Here is a 16,598-nt window from a genome sequence, read left to right as displayed (position 1 = left end):
GTTATATTCTTGTATATAGGAGCAGTATTATAGTCGTTATATTCTTGTATATAGGAGCAGTATTATAGTAGTTATATTCTTGTATATAGGGGGCAGTATTATAGTAGTTATGTTCTTGTATATAGGAGGCAGTATTATAGTAGTTATATTCTTGTATATAGGGGCAGTATTATAGTAGTTATATTCTTGTATATAGGAGTAGTATTATAGTAGTTATATTCTTGTATATAGAGGGCAGTATTATAGTAGTTATATTCTTGTGTATAGGGGGCAGTATTATAGTAGTTATATTCTTGTATATAGGGGGCAGTATTATAGTGGTTATATTCTTGTATATAGGAGCAGTATTATAGTAGTTATATTCTTGTATATAGGGGGACAGTATTATAGTAGTTATATTCTTGTATATAGGAGCAGTATTATAGTAGTTATATTCTTGTATATAGGGGCAGTATTATATTAGTTATATTCTTGTATATAGGAGCAGTATTATAGTAGTTATGTTCTTGTATATAGGAGGCAGTATTATAGTAGTTATATTCTTGTATATAGAGGGCAGTATTATAGTAGTTATATTCTTGTGTATAGGGGGCAGTATTATAGTAGTTATATTCTTGTATATAGGGGGCAGTATTATAGTGGTTATATTCTTGTATATAGGAGCAGTATTATAGTAGTTATATTCTTGTATATAGGGGGACAGTATTATAGTAGTTATATTCTTGTATATAGGAGCAGTATTATAGTAGTTATATTCTTGTATATAGGGGCAGTATTATATTAGTTATATTCTTGTATATAGGAGCAGTATTATAGTAGTTATATTCTTGTATATAGGAGCAGTATTATAGTAGTTATATTCTTGTATATAGGGAGCAGTATTATAGTAGTTATATTCTTGTATATAGGAGCAGTATTATAGTAGTTATATTCTTGTATATAGGGGGCAGTATTATAGTAGTTATATTCTTGTATATAGGGGCAGTATTATAGTAGTTATATTCTTGTATATAGGGGCAGTATTATAGTAGTTATATTCTTGTATATAGGGGCAGTATTATAGTAGTTATATTCTTGTATATTGGAGCAGTATTATAGTAGTTATATTCTTGTATATAGGAGCAGTATTATAGTAGTTATATTCTTGTATATAGGGGGCAGTATTATAGTAGTTATATTCTTGTATATAGGGGCAGTGTTATAGTAGTTATATTCTTGTATATAGGGGCAGTATTATAGTAGTTATATTCTTGTATATTGGAGCAGTATTATAGTAGTTATATTCTTGTATATAGGAGCAGTATTATAGTAGTTATATTCTTGTATATAGGGGCAGTATTATAGTAGTTATATTCTTGTATATAGGGGGCAGTATTATAGTAGTTATATTCTTGTATATAGGGGGCAGTATTATAGTAGTTATATTCTTGTATATAGGGGCAGTATATAGTAGTTATATTCTTGTATATAGGGGCAGTATTATAGTAGTTATATTCTTGTATATAGGGGCAGTATTATAGTAGTTATATTCTTATATATAGGAGCAGTATTATAGTAATTATATTCTTGTATATAGGGGGCAGTATTATAGTAGTTATATTCTTGTATATAGGGGCAGTGTTATAGTAGTTATATTCTTGTATATAGGGGGCAGTATTATAGTAGTTATATTCTTGTATATAGGAGCAGTATTATAGTAGTTATATTCTTGTATATAGGGGGCAGCATTATAGTAGTTATATTCTTGTATATAGGGGGCAGTATTATAGTAGTTATATTCTTGTATATACTGGCAGTATTATAGTAGTTATATTCTTGTATATAGGGGGACAGTATTATAGTAGTTATATTCTTGTATATAGGGGCAGTATTATAGCAGTTATATTCTTGTATATAGGAGCAGTATTATAGTAGTTATAATCTTGTATATAGGGGACAGTGGTATAGTAGTTATATTCTTGTATATATGAGCAGTATTATAATAGTTATATTCTTGTATATAGGGGCAGTATTATAGTAGTTATATTCTTGTATATAGGGGCAGTATTATAGTAGTTATATTCTTGTATATAGGAGCAGTATTATAGTAGTTATATTCTTGTATATAGGGGGCAGTATTATGGTAGTTATATTCTTGTATATATGGGCAGTATTATAGTAGTTATATTCTTGTATCTATGGGCAGTATTATAGTCGTTATATTCTTGTATATAGGAGGCAGTATTATAGTAGTTATATTCTTGTATATAGGGGGCAGTATTATAGTAGTTATATTCTTGTATATAGGAGCAGTATTATAGTAGTTATATTCTTGTATATAGGGGCAGTATTATAGTAGTTATATTCTTGTATATATGGGGCAGTATTATAGTAGTTGTATTCCTGTATATAGGGGTAGTATTATAGTAGTTATATTCTTGTATATAGGAGGCAGTATTATAGTAGTTATATTCTTGTATATAGGGGCAGTATTATAGTAGTTATATTCTTGTATATAGGGGCAGTATTATAGTAGTTATATTCTTGTATATAGGGGGCAGTATTATAGTAGTTATATTCTTGTCCATAGGAGAGGATAGACGTGTGCTTGTGAGCTCCCTGTTAGGACTATGCATGGCTTCTGACCCAGGTGGAGGGGAGGGGTCCTGGGCTGATGATCCTGGGAAAGCCCAGAGTCTGGAGTTTGGCCTGCAGCATGGAGATGGTGGAGGTGATGATCTGGAAATGGTGGCTGGTGAGTCAACTGAATCTCACGATGTTGGTGAATTGTGCACAAAAATGACAAAGAAAAATATCTTTAAAATGGAAATGCAAGTTCGCAAATTGAGAACTGAAATTAACCAAGAGACTGATCCAAAGGCAAATCTGATGAAATGTGAGTGTCTGGATGTTTGCACACGTGAGCTGGTTATATTGAAGGAGAGATTGCAGAAAGAATCATGCACAGTACCCAAAATAAAGAACTGGGCAATTGAGAACAAAAGGGAGACCAGAGCCCAAACTGTGAAGAGAAAAAATATCATTGCAAAAAAAGACACTGACTATAAGACTGTGTATAATATTGTGGAGCAGGGAAACCCTGGAAGATATGAGTGTGCAGTGGCTGGAGGATCACATCTCTCATCATGTGTGGGGTCTGTGCAATCAGCCAACACAAATGCTGCTAAAGCAGCAGAGAAATGTGTGCCAGCTGACGAGGGGTTAACTGCAGTAGACTCTATGTGCAGTACTGATGAAGTGAATGCGAGTGGCACTGCTGGGAGTGAGCAAGAAAGTGCCGCATATACTGACATTGTAAGTGAGACCTCGCTCAGCGCGGTGATTGACAGTCTGATATCTGATGAACCAGCGGCACAGGTTGAGGCGGACATTGCAGACCCTGTTCTGGAGGTTCAGCCGTCCACAGTGTCAGTGAATGGAGTGCAGGTTACACAGCGATCAGGAGCAGACACAGGAGGATCTGCAGTACAATCAGCTGAGGAGAGGTCCAGTCCTGACCCACCTGCTGACAGACCTCAGTACAGGAGACTGTTCTCCAGCGTCACAAGACCGACTAACCCCGCACCTCAGAGGAGGAATGCGGTCAGAATCAGGTACTCAGGACTAGAGGAAAACCTCCCCTCCAGACTCCACATTGGGAAAGTTTTGTTGAAGGAGTTTATGAAGTTTAAAGCTTCTGAGGTGTTCGCTCTGATCCACGTTCCCTCCAGCAGGAATTATGACATCAGTTTCAAGCTGCAATATAGTCTAGACTTGTTCTGGAGTATTTATAACGATACAAAGGAGCACGCGATGTGGGAGCATCTACATGTCATCCAGCTGACTAAACCCCAGGTAGTCACCGCCACCGTCCTGTTCCAGTCTGAGGTGGTGGCTCTGGCAGATTTGCAGCACTGGTTGAGCAGATATTGTGAGGTGAAGAGACTGCCAACAAAGATCTATGATGAGGAGGAGATCTGGAATGGAGGATATTCTGTCAAGATCCAGCTGGTTCAGGAGAATGGAGGGACCAGACATCTGCCGCACTCCTTCTACCTGGGCTCGGAGAGAGGCGTATGTTACTACCCTGGTCAACCGCGACTGTGCCATAGATGTGGGGGCAGACACCTGGCATTCAACTATTCCCGTATTAAGTGCTCACTATGTGGTCAGTTTGGGCATGTGAAGGACGATTGTACAGGACCTGTCATATGTAACCTGTGCTTGGGACCTGGACATACATTCCGGGAGTGTCCACATGCAGAACATAATAAAGAAGCCATGGAGGAAGAGCAGGAGGATGTCTCCATATGTGTAGATACGACCCCAGAACCTGGAGGTCCCAGCGATGATGTGAGCCGAAGTACCAGAGACCCTGCTCCAGAGACGAATGTCCCATCTGTGGATGCTGCACAAGTGTCACCAGCCACTGAAAATAGAGGTCATGCTAAAAGTAAAATATCCAGTCACTCTGTCACCAAAACATCTAAACATCTGCCCAACACCAGTAAGGAACCAGCTGATCCAGCCGCAGCGACCAGTAAGGAGCCAGCTGATCCAGCCGCAGCGAGCAGTAAAAAAACAGCTGGGTCAGCCGCAGCGACAAGTAAAAAACCAGCTGATCCAGCCACAGCGACCAGTAAGGAACCAGCTGATCCAGCCGCAGCGACCAGTAAAAAACCAGCTGATCCAGCCGCAGCGGCCAGTATCGATGAGGAGGGATTTCAGACGGTTAAAAGGAGAAGTAAAACAGATGATTCTTCTAGGAAAAAAATCACTGCTGCAAAGAAATCACCGGAGTCTCCAGTACTGGCGATAACTGGGGGACGTTACTGTGCGCTGGGGGAAGATGACCAGGAAGAAGAAGCAGAGATGGAGCAAGTCTCCTCACGCAACCCAGACGACGAACCTCAGGATGAAGATGCTGACCCCCCCAATGTCCACCAAAAGATGGGGTGTTACAGGACATAGTAGTGGAAGAAGGAAAAAAAGTAGGAAAGACATGTAACCAGGATGAGGCTGAAAATCACCTCCTATTAATGTGAACAGCGTGAAGAATAGGAGCAGGCGGCAGGCGATATTCCAGCGTCTGTCTGACAACAAAACCAATGTCCTCTTTATACAAGAGACTTATCTACAGAGTAATGTCCCTGCTGTGTCCCTGCAGTCACCACATCTAGTGGGACAGTGAAACTCTCAGCTGCTGTATGGAGACTTCTACCCCGAACTCCGTTTATATCATAGAGGCTTACTATATGTCATAAATGTGGTGACCGTGTACCCTCTGTGGTGTGCGCGATGCTGCCCGGTCACCAATAAAGAACTCTCCTGTAATACTGTCTTGAATAATATCATGAAAAATAGTTGAAACAATCTATACTGGAGCAATATTCATATATTATGGTTTGTTTAATGATTGTGATGTTATTAAGAGACAAATGTTTATTTTCTTTATCTGTTATGAGTGTATTGCAAAGGTATTGTAATAATTTGTTGCAAGTTTTCAAATAAAAAAGATAATTATAGTAGTTATATTCTTGTATATAGGGGGAGTATTATAGTAGTTATATTCTTGTATATAGGGAGCAGTATTATAGTAGTTATATTCTTGTATATAAGAGCAGTATTATAGTAGTTATATTCTTGTATATAAGAGCAGTATTATAGTAGTTATATTCTTGTATATAGGGGGTAGTATTAAAGTAGTTATATTCTTGTATATAGGGTGCAGTATTATAGTAGTTATATTCTTGTATATAGGGGGCAGTATTATAGTAGTTATATTCTTGTATATAGGAGCAGTATTATAGTAGTTGTATTCTTGTATATAGGGGGCAGTATTATAGTAGTTATATTCTTGTATATAGAAGCAGTATTATAGTAGTTATATTCTTGTATATAGGAGCAGTATTATAGTAGTTATATTCTTGTATATAGGGGAAGTATTATAGTAGTTATACTCTTGTATATATGGGGCAGTATTATAGTAATTATATTCTTGTATATAGGGGCAGTATTATAGTAGTTATATTCTTATATATAGGAGCAGTATTATAGTAGTTCTATTCTTGTATATAGGGTGCTGTATTATAGTAGTTATATTCTTGTATATAGGGGGAGTATTATAGTAGTTATATTCTTGTATATAGGGAGCAGTATTATAGTAGTTATATTCTTGTATATAGGAGCAGTATTATAGTAGTTATAATCTTGTATATAGGGGACAGTGGTATAGTAGTTATATTCTTGTATATATGAGCAGTATTATAATAGTTATATTCTTGTATATAGGGGCAGTATTATAGTAGTTATATTCTTGTATATAGGAGGCAGTATTATAGTAGTTATATTCTTGTATATAGGGGCAGTATTATAGTAGTTATAGTCTTGTATATAGGGGGCAGTAGTATAGTAGTTATATTCTTGAATATAGAAGCAGTATTCTAGTAGTTATATTCTTGTATATAGGGGGCAGTATTATGGTAGTTATATTCTTGTATCTATGGGCAGTATTATAGTCGTTATATTCTTGTATATATGGGGCAGTATTATAGTAGTTGTATTCCTGTATATAGGGGTAGTATTATAGTAGTTATATTCTTGTATATAGGAGGCAGTATTATAGTAGTTATATTCTTGTATATAGGGGCAGTATTATAGTAGTTATATTCTTGTATATAGGGGAAGTATTATAGTAGTTATATTCTTGTATATAGGGGGAGTATTATAGTAGTTATATTCTTGTATATAGGGAGCAGTATTATAGTAGTTATATTCTTGTATATAGGGGGAGTATTATAGTAGTTATATTCTTGTATATAGGGAGCAGTATTATAGTAGTTATATTCTTGTATATAGGAGCAGTATTATAGTAGTTATATTCTTGTATATAGTGGAAGTATTATAGTAGTTATATTCTTGTATATAGGGGGCAGTATTATAGTAGTTATATTCTTGTATATAGGGGGCAGTATTAAAGTAGTTATATTCTTGTATATAGGGTGCAGTATTATAGTAGTTATAATCTTGTATATAGGGGACAGTATTATAGTAGTTATATTCTTGTATATAGGAGCAGTATTATAGTAGTTGTATTCTTGTATATAGGGGGCAGTATTATAGTAGTTATATTCTTGTATATAGGAGCAGTATTATAGTAGTTCTATTCTTGTATATAGGAGCAGTATTATAGTAGTTATACTCTTGTATATATGGGGCAGTATTATAGTAATTATATTCTTGTATATAGGGGGCAGTATTATAGTAGTTATATTCTTGTATATAGGGGCAGTATTATAGTCGTTATATTCTTGTATATAGGGAAGTATTATAGTAGTTATATTCTTGTATATAGGAGCAGTATTATAGTAGTTATATTCTTGTATATAGGTGGCAGTATTATAGTAGTTATATTCTTGTACATAGGGGGCAGTATTATAGTAGTTATATTCTTGTATATAGGGGCAGTATTATAGTAGTTATATTCCTGTATATAGGGGTAGTATTATAGTAGTTATATTCTTGTGTATAGGGGCAGTATTATAGTAGTTATATTCTTGTATATAGGGGCAGTATTATAGTAGTTATATTCTTGTATATAGGAGCAGTATTATAGTAGTTATATTCTTGTATATAGGGGCAGTATTATAGTAATTATATTCTTGTATATAGGAGGCAGTATTATAGTAGTTATATTCTTGTATATAGGGGCAGTATTATATTAGTTATATTCCTGTATATAGGGGTAGTATTATAGTAGTTATATTCTTGTATATAGGGGCAGTATTATAGTAGTTATATTCTTGTATATAGGGGCAGTATTATAGTAGATATATTCTTGTATATAGGGGTAGTATTATAGTAGTTATATTTCTGTATATAGGGGCAGTATTATAGTAGTTATATTATTGTATATAGGAGCAGTATTATAGTAGTTATATTCTTGTATATAGGAGGCAGTATTATAGTAGTTATATTCTTGTATATAGGAGCAGTATTATAGTAGTTATATTCTTGTATATAGGAGGCAGTATTATAGTAGTTATATTCTTGTATATAGGAGCAGTATTATAGTAGTTATATTCTTGAATATAGGGGTAGTATTATAGTAGTTATATTTCTGTATATAGGGGCAGTATTAGGGCAAAGCCCCACGTGGTGGAATTGCTCTTGAATTCCGCTGCGGACACTCCGCAGCGTTAATCCGCAGCGGACCCGTTTCTCCATTGCCTTCCACTTCTTTTTAGTAGGCTTCGTTTAGACGTGGCTGAAAATTCCGCTGCGGAGCATAGGCTGCGGTGCGGAATTTGGTGTCCGCAGCATGCTCTGTCTGTTGCGGAGCAGTGGCGGACTGGTTGCGGACTCATTGCGGAAGTTCTCCATTGACTTCAATGGAGATTCTAAATTCCACAATAAAGTCCGCAGCTGTCATGCATGTTATGTGTGCTGTGGATGCGTCTTGCTTTTTTGACATGACATTTCTTCATTCTGGCTGGACCTAGGTATTTCTAGGTCTACAGCCAGACTGAGGAAGTCAATGGGGCTCCCGTAATCACGGGAGCGTTGCTAGGAGACGTCAGTAAATAGTCACTGTCCAGGGTGCTGAAAGAGTTAAGCGATCGGCAGTAACTGTTTCTGCACCCTGGACAGTGACTACCGATCCCAATATACAGCAACCTGTCAAAAAAATAGAAGTTCATACTTACCGAGAACTCCCTGCTTCTGTCTCCAGTCCGGCTTCCCAGGATGACGTTTCAGTCTAAGTGACGGGTGCAGCCAATCACAGGCTGCAGCGGTCACATGGACTGCCGCGTCATCTAGGGAGGTCGGGCTGGACGCCGAAAGAGGGACGCGTCACCAAGACAACGGCCGGTAAGTATGAAATTCTTTTACTTTCACTAGGGAAAGTGCTGTCCCTTCTCTCTATCCTGCACTGATAGGGAGAAGGGAAGCACTTTTACCGCAGTACGCAGCAGCTAGTCCGCATCAATTTACTGCACATTTTGGGCAGATCCGCCGCAGAATCTGCAACGCAGATTCTGTGCGGCATTGATGCGCACAGCTGCGGAGGAAACCCGTCACGTGGGGCCATGCCCTTATAGTAGTTATATTCTTGTATATAGGAGGCAGTATTATAGTAGTTATATTCTTGTATATAGGAGCAGTATTATAGTAGTTATATTCTTGTATATAGGGGGCAGTATTATAGTAGTTATATTCTTGTATATAGGGGCAGTATTATAGTAGTTATATACTTGTATATAGGAGCAGTGTTATAGTAGTTATATTCTTGTATATAGGAGGCAGTATTATAGTAGTTATATTCTTGTATATAGCAGCAGTATTATAGTAGTTATATTCTTGTATATAGGAGCAGTATTATAGTAGTTATATTCTTGTATATAAGAGCAGTATTATAGTAGTTATATTCTTGTATATAGGAGGCAGTATTATAGTAGTTATATTCTTGTATATATGGGGCATTATTATAATAGTTATATTCTTGTATATAGGGGGCAGTATTATAGTAGTTATATTCTTGTATATAGGAGCAGTATTATAGTAGTTATATTCTTGTATATAGGAGGCAGTATTATAGTAGTTATATTCTTATATATAGGGGGCAGTATTATAGTAGTTATATTCTTGTATATAGGCAGTATTATAGTAGTTATATTCTTGTATATAGGGGCAGTATTATAGTAGTTATATTCTTGTATATAGGGGTAGTATTATAGTAGTTATATTCTTGTATACAGGAGGCAGTATAAGGGCATGCCCCCACGTGGCGGATTTCCTCCGCAACTGTCCGCATCAATGCCGCACCTAATCCGGGTTGCGGATTACGGCTGCGGATCTGCCCAAAATGTGCAGTAAATTGATGCGGACTAGCTGCTGCGGACTGCGGGAAAAGTGCTTCCCTTCTCTCTATTATCAGTGCAGGATAGAGAGAAGGGACAGCACTTTCCCTAGTGAAAGTAAACGACTTTCATACTTACCGGCCGTTGTCTTGGTGACGCGTCCCTCTTTCGGCATCCAGCCCGACCTCCCTGGATGACGCGTCAGTCCATGTGACCGCTGCAGCCTGTGATTGGCTGCAGCCGTCACTTAGACTGAAACGTCATCCTGAGAAGCCGGACTGGAGACAGAAGCAGGGAGTTCTCGGTAAGTATGAACTTCTATTTTTTTGACAGGTTTCTGTATATTGGGATCGGTAGTCACTGTCCAGGGTGCAGAAACAGTTACTGCCGATCGCTTAACTCTTTCAGCACCCTGGACAGTGACTATTTACTGACGTCTCCTAGCAACGCTCCCGTCATTACGGGAGCCCCATTGACTTCCTCAGTCTGGCTGTAGACCTAGAAATACATAGGTCCAGCCAGAATGAAGAAATGTCATGTCAAAAAAGCAAGACGCATCCGCAGCACACATAACATGTGCATGACAGCTGCGGACTTCATTGCGGAATTTAGAATCTCCATTGAATTCAATGGAGAAATTCCGCCATGAGTCCGCAACCAGTCCGCCACTGCTCCGCAACAGACAGAGCATGCTGCGGACACCAAATTCCGCTCCGCAGCCTATGCTCCGCCGCCTATGCTCCGCAGCGGAATTTGACGCATCGTCTAAACGAACACTTCTAAATAGAAGTGGAAGTCAATGGAGAAACGGCTCCGCTGCGGACTAACGCTGCGTAGTGTCCGCAGCGGAATTGAAGTGAAATTCCGCCACGTGTGAACCCAGCCTTATAGTAGTTATATTCTTGTATATAGGGGGCAGTATTATAGTAGTTATATTCTTGTATATATGGGGCAGTATTATAGTAGTTATATTCTTGTATATAGTAGCAGTTTTATAGTAGTTATATTCTTGTATATAGAGGCAGTATTATAGTAGTTACAGTCTTGTATATAGGAGGCAGTATTATAGTAGTTATATTCTTGTATATAGGAGCAGTATTATAGTCGTTATAGTCTTGTATATAGGGGCAGTATTATAGTAGTTATATTCTTGTATATAGGAGGCAGTATTATAGTAGTTATATTCTTGTATATAGGAGCAGTATTATAGTAGTTATATTCTTGTATATAGGGGACAGTATTATAGTAGTTATATTCTTGTATATTGGGGCAGTATTATAGTAGTTATATTCTTGTATATAGGAGGCAGTATTATAGTAGTTATATTCTTGTATATAGTAGCAGTATTATAGTAGTTATATTCTTGTATATAGGAGCAGTATTATAGTAGTTATATTCTTGTACATAGGGAGCAGTATTGTAGTAGTTATATTCTTGTATATAGGGGCAGTATTATAGTAGTTATATTCTTGTATATAGGGGTAGTATTATAGTAGTTATATTCTTGTATATAGGGGTAGTATTATAGTAGTTATATTCTTATATATAGGGGCAGTATTATAGTAGTTATATTCTTGTATATAGGAGGCAGTATTATAGTAGTTATATTCTCTTATATAGGAGGCAGTATTATAGTAGTTATATTCTTGTACATAGGGGGCAGTATTATAGTAGTTATATTCTTGTATATAGGAGCAGTATTATAGTAGTTATATTCTTGTATATAGGGGCAGTATTATAGTAGTTATATTCTTGTATATAGGGGCAGTATTATAGTAGTTATATTCTTGTATATAGGGGCAGTATTATAGTAGTTATATTCTTGTATATAGGGAGCAGTATTATAGTAGTTATATTCTTGTATATAGGGGCAGTATTATAGTAGTTATATTCTTGTACATAGGGAGCAGTATTGTAGTAGTTATATTCTTGTATATAGGGGCAGTATTATAGTAGTTATATTCTTGTATATAGGGGTAGTATTATAGTAGTTATATTCTTGTATATAGGGGTAGTATTATAGTAGTTATATTCCTGTATATAGGGGCAGTATTATAGTAGTTATATTCTTGTATATAGGAGCAGTATTATAGTAGTTATATTCTTGTATATAGGGGTCAGTATTATAGTAGTTATATTCTTGTACATAGGGAGCAGTATTGTAGTAGTTATATTCTTGTATATAGGGGTCAGTATTATAGTAGTTATATTCTTGTACATAGGGAGCAGTATTGTAGTAGTTATATTCTTGTATATAGGGGCAGTATTATAGTAGTTATATTCTTGTATATAGGAGCAGTATTATAGTAGTTATATTCTTGTATATAGTGGAAGTATTATAGTAGTTATATTCTTGTATATAGGGGGCAGTATTATAGTAGTTATATTCTTGTATATAGGGGGCAGTATTAAAGTAGTTATATTCTTGTATATAGGGTGCAGTATTATAGTAGTTATATAGGGGCAGTATTATAGTAGTTATATTCTTGTATATAGGGACAGTATTATAGTAGTTATATTCTTGTATATAGGGGCAGTATTATAGTAGTTATATTCTTGTATATAGGGGCAGTATTATAGTAGTTATATTCTTGTATATAGGGAGCAGTATTATAGTAGTTATATTCTTGTATATAGGGGCAGTATTATAGTAGTTATATTCTTGTATATAGGAGCAGTATTATTGTAGTTATATTCTTGTATATAGGAGGCAGTATTATAGTAGTTATATTCCTGTATATAGGGGACAGTATTATAGTAGTTATATTCTTGTATATTGGGGCAGTATTATAGTAGTTATATTCTTGTATATAGGGGGCAGTATTATAGTAGTTATATTCTTGTATATAGGAGCAGTATTAGAGTAGTTATATTCTTGTATATAGGGGGCAGTATTATAGTAGTTATATTCCTGTATATAGGGGACAGTATTATAGTAGTTATATTCTTGTATATTGGGGCAGTATTATAGTAGTTATATTCTTGTATATAGGGGGCAGTATTATAGTAGTTATATTCTTGTATATAGGAGCAGTATTAGAGTAGTTATATTCTTGTATATAGGGGGCAGTATTATAGTAGTTATATTCTTGTATATAGGGGGCAGTATTATAGTAGTTATATTCTTGTATATAGGGGCAGTATTATAGTAGTTATATTCTTGTATATAGGGGCAGTATTATAGTAGTTATATTCTTGTATATAGGGGCAGTATTATAGTAGTTATATTCTTGTATATAGGGGGCAGTATTATAGTAGTTATATTCTTGTATATAGGGGCAGTATTATAGTAGTTATATTCTTGTATATAGGGGCAGTATTATAGTAGTTATATTCTTGTATATAGGAGGTAGTATTATAGTAGTTATATTCTTGTATATAGGAGCAGTATTATAGTAGTTCTATTCTTGTATATAGGGGGCAGTATTATAGTAGTTATATTCTTGTATATAGGGGGCAGTATTATAGTAGTTATATTCTTGTATATAGGGGACAGTATTATAGTAGTTATATTCTTGTATATAGGGGCAGTATTATAGTAGTTATATTCTTGTATATAGGGGCAGTATTATAGTAGTTATATTTTTGTATAAAGGGAGCAGTATTATAGTTGTTATATTCTTCAATCCCCGAATCTCACAGGCCTTAGTATTAGGTTAAGAGCAGTAGCACCTTTAGTAATCTAACATTTAAAAAAAAGTTAGAGCTGTTAAACCACGAAATGGAAAATCCCTAAAAAGTGTCACGTCATTTATGACCAAAACGCTACTGTTGTTTGTTACTATGCTGAACAGCAAAAGTTACTTAATTTTCATCCTCTTATTTGACATCACTTCCTGCTCTGAAGCTATTGGCTGAAACTGCACCTCACAGACTTCCTGTTCTACCGCTCTCTGCACATATTGCTGGTAATAATGAGAGGTCTCTACTCCATTTTAGATGCTTCCTCCTGCATTTGGTCCCACAGTTGTAAACTCTAAGTATTAGGGCACGTTCACACGTGGCGGAATTTCACTTAAATTCCGCTGCGGACACTCCGCAGCGTTAATCCGCAGCGGAGCCGTTTCTCCATTGACTTTCACTTTAATTTAGCAGTGTTCGTTTACACGATGCGTACAATTCCGCTGCGGAGCATAGGCTGCGGAGCGGAATGTGGTGTCCGCAGCATGCTCTGTCTGTTGCGGAGCAGTGGCGGACTGGTTGCGGACTCATTGCGGAAGTTCTCCATTCACTTCAATGGAGAATCGAAATTCCGCAATGAAGTCCGCAGATGTTATGTGTGGTGCGGAGCGTAACTTGACATTTCTTCATTCTGGCTGGACCTATGTATTTCTAGGTCTACAGCCAGACTGAGGAAGTCAATGGGGCTCCCGTAATGACGGGAGCGTTGCTAGGAGATGTCTGTAAATAGTCACTGTCCAGGGTGCTGAAAGAGTTAAGCGATCGGCAGTAACTGTTTCTGCACCCGGGACAGTGACTACCGATCTCAATATACATGTATCTGTAAAAAAATATATAAGTTCATACTTACCGAGAACTCCCTGCTTCTGTCTCCAGTCCGGCCTCCCAGGATGACGTTTCAGTCTAAGTGACGGCTGCAGCCAATCACAGGCCAAGCACAGGCTGCAGCGGTCACATGGACTGGCGCGTCATCCAGGGAGGTCGGGCTGGATGCCGAAAGAGGGACGCGTCACCAAGACAACGGCCGGTAAGTATGAAAATCGTTTACTTTCACTAGGGAAAGTGCTGTCCCTTCTCTCTATCCTGCACTGATAGGGAGAAGGGAAGCACTTTTCCTGCAGTCCGCAGCAGCTAGTCCGCATCAATGTACTGCACATTTTGTGCAGATCCGCAGCAGAATCTGCAACGCAGATTCTGTGCGGCATTGATGCGGACAGTTGCGGAGGAAATCCGCCACGTGTGGTCATGCCCTTAGGGTCAGTTCACACTGGGTTTTTTTTACACGTTTTTTGACGCGGAAACCATGTCGGAAAACGCGCCAAAAAACCGCTGAAAAGGCCTCCCATTGATTTCAATGGGAGGCTTTTTTTACCGCGAGCGGAAAAAACGCCTCGCGGTAAAAAGTAGCATCATGTCTGTTCTTCGGGCGTTTAAGCCTCTGACCTCCCATTGACATCAATGGGAGACGGAGAAAGCGTATTTCGTGGCTTTTTTTTCCCCCCGTGGCACTCAATGGGCGTGAGCGAAATACGCTGTAAAAATCGCGGCGAACGCTGTGCAGGCAGAGGAAAATCTGCCTCAAAATCCCAAACTGAATTTTGAGGCAGAATTTTCCTCCTGCAAAAAACTCTGTGTGAACTCAGCCTTTGCAGTATTGTTTGCAGGGAGCTGTGGAGCAGGAAGTCTGTGAGTTGCAGCTTCAGCCAATAGCTGTAGAACAGGAAGGGATTTCAAAAGGGGGATGGGGCATCGATTTTGGCAACTCTTTCTGTACAGCTCAGTAACATGCAGCTATTTTGTTATTTCCCCTGGCATTAATGTACATAGCACCTTGGAAACTTATTTTTTATGGACCAGAGTGGAAGAATTACCCACCCTGGTATGTCATATGACCATAGTACTTCTATTCTACTGATTATGACGTTTTGCCTGGAGTTTAAATTTTAGGGTTCTTTTTTGGTTATCCATTTTGCCATGAAAATTTTGTCCTTCCAGAAAAAAACAAAAAAGGATGTTGTCAGTCCTAATCACCGATCCCAAGAATGCACATTATATAGAGGTTTTTCTCCTCTGAATATTGTTATTTATTTAAGTGCTAGGTACTACTGCCATCTGCTGGCATGTCTTGTGTACTGCTTTCATCTTTCATCTGGCCTTTCCTGTATTCCACTGCTATCTGCGGGCCTCTTCACTGTACTGCTGCCATCTGCTGGCCTCTTTACTGTACTGCTGCCATCTGCTGGCCTCTTCACTGTACTGCTGCCATCTGCTGGCCTCTTCACTGTACTGCTGCCATCTGTTGGCCTCTTCACTGTACTGCTGCCATCTGCTGGCCTCTTCACTGTACTGCTGCCATCTGCTGGCCTCTTCACTGTACTGCTGCCATCTGTTGGCCTCTTCACTGTACTGCTGCCATCTGCTGGCCTCTTCACTGTACCGCTGCCATCTGCTGGCCCAGGGGTCTCAAACTCGGCCAGTTAAATAGGACGCACATAGAAAAAATGTGAAGTTGACGACCGCATTACTTTCAAATTTGATACAATAAAAAATTATTGTTAATCAATTCGTTATTTGAACTACTATAATAATACTACATAACTATAATACAACATTACTATAATACTACATTACTATAACAATACTACATTACTATAACACTACTACATTACTATAATACTACATTACTATAATACTACATTACTATAATACTACATGACTATAACACTACATTACTATAATACTACATTATTATAACACTACTACATTACTATAATACATTACTATAACAATACTACATTACTATAACAATACTACATTACTATAACACTACATTACTATAATACTACATTACTATAACACTACTACATTACTATAATACTACATTACTATAATACTACATTACTATAACAATACTACATTACTATAATACTACATTACTATAACACTACATTACTATAATACTACATTACTATAACACTACTACATTACTATAATACTACATTACTATAATAATACTACATTACTATAACACTACATTACTATAATACTACATTACTATAATACTACATTACTATAATA

General features: G+C 37.1%; 1 protein-coding gene across 1 annotated transcript in view; it reads right to left on the bottom strand.

Moving 5' to 3' along the window:
- LOC142652222 (protein HEG-like) overlaps window positions 1–15,648 on the bottom strand; it is a 33,074-nt gene extending 17,426 nt beyond the window's left edge. The window contains exon 1 of the mRNA XM_075827818.1: window positions 15,396–15,648. Coding sequence (XP_075683933.1) covers window positions 15,396–15,408 — 13 coding nt within the window. The 5' untranslated portion in view covers window positions 15,409–15,648. The remainder of the gene's footprint in view (window positions 1–15,395) is intronic.
- Between the last annotated feature and the right edge of the window lie 950 nt (window positions 15,649–16,598).

The sequence above is a fragment of the Rhinoderma darwinii genome, chromosome 5, assembly GCF_050947455.1.
Source record: "Rhinoderma darwinii isolate aRhiDar2 chromosome 5, aRhiDar2.hap1, whole genome shotgun sequence".
Lineage (NCBI taxonomy): Eukaryota > Metazoa > Chordata > Amphibia > Anura > Rhinodermatidae > Rhinoderma > Rhinoderma darwinii.
The sequence above is the reverse complement of the archived record's forward strand: the minus strand, read 5'-3'. Positions and strand labels throughout refer to the sequence as shown.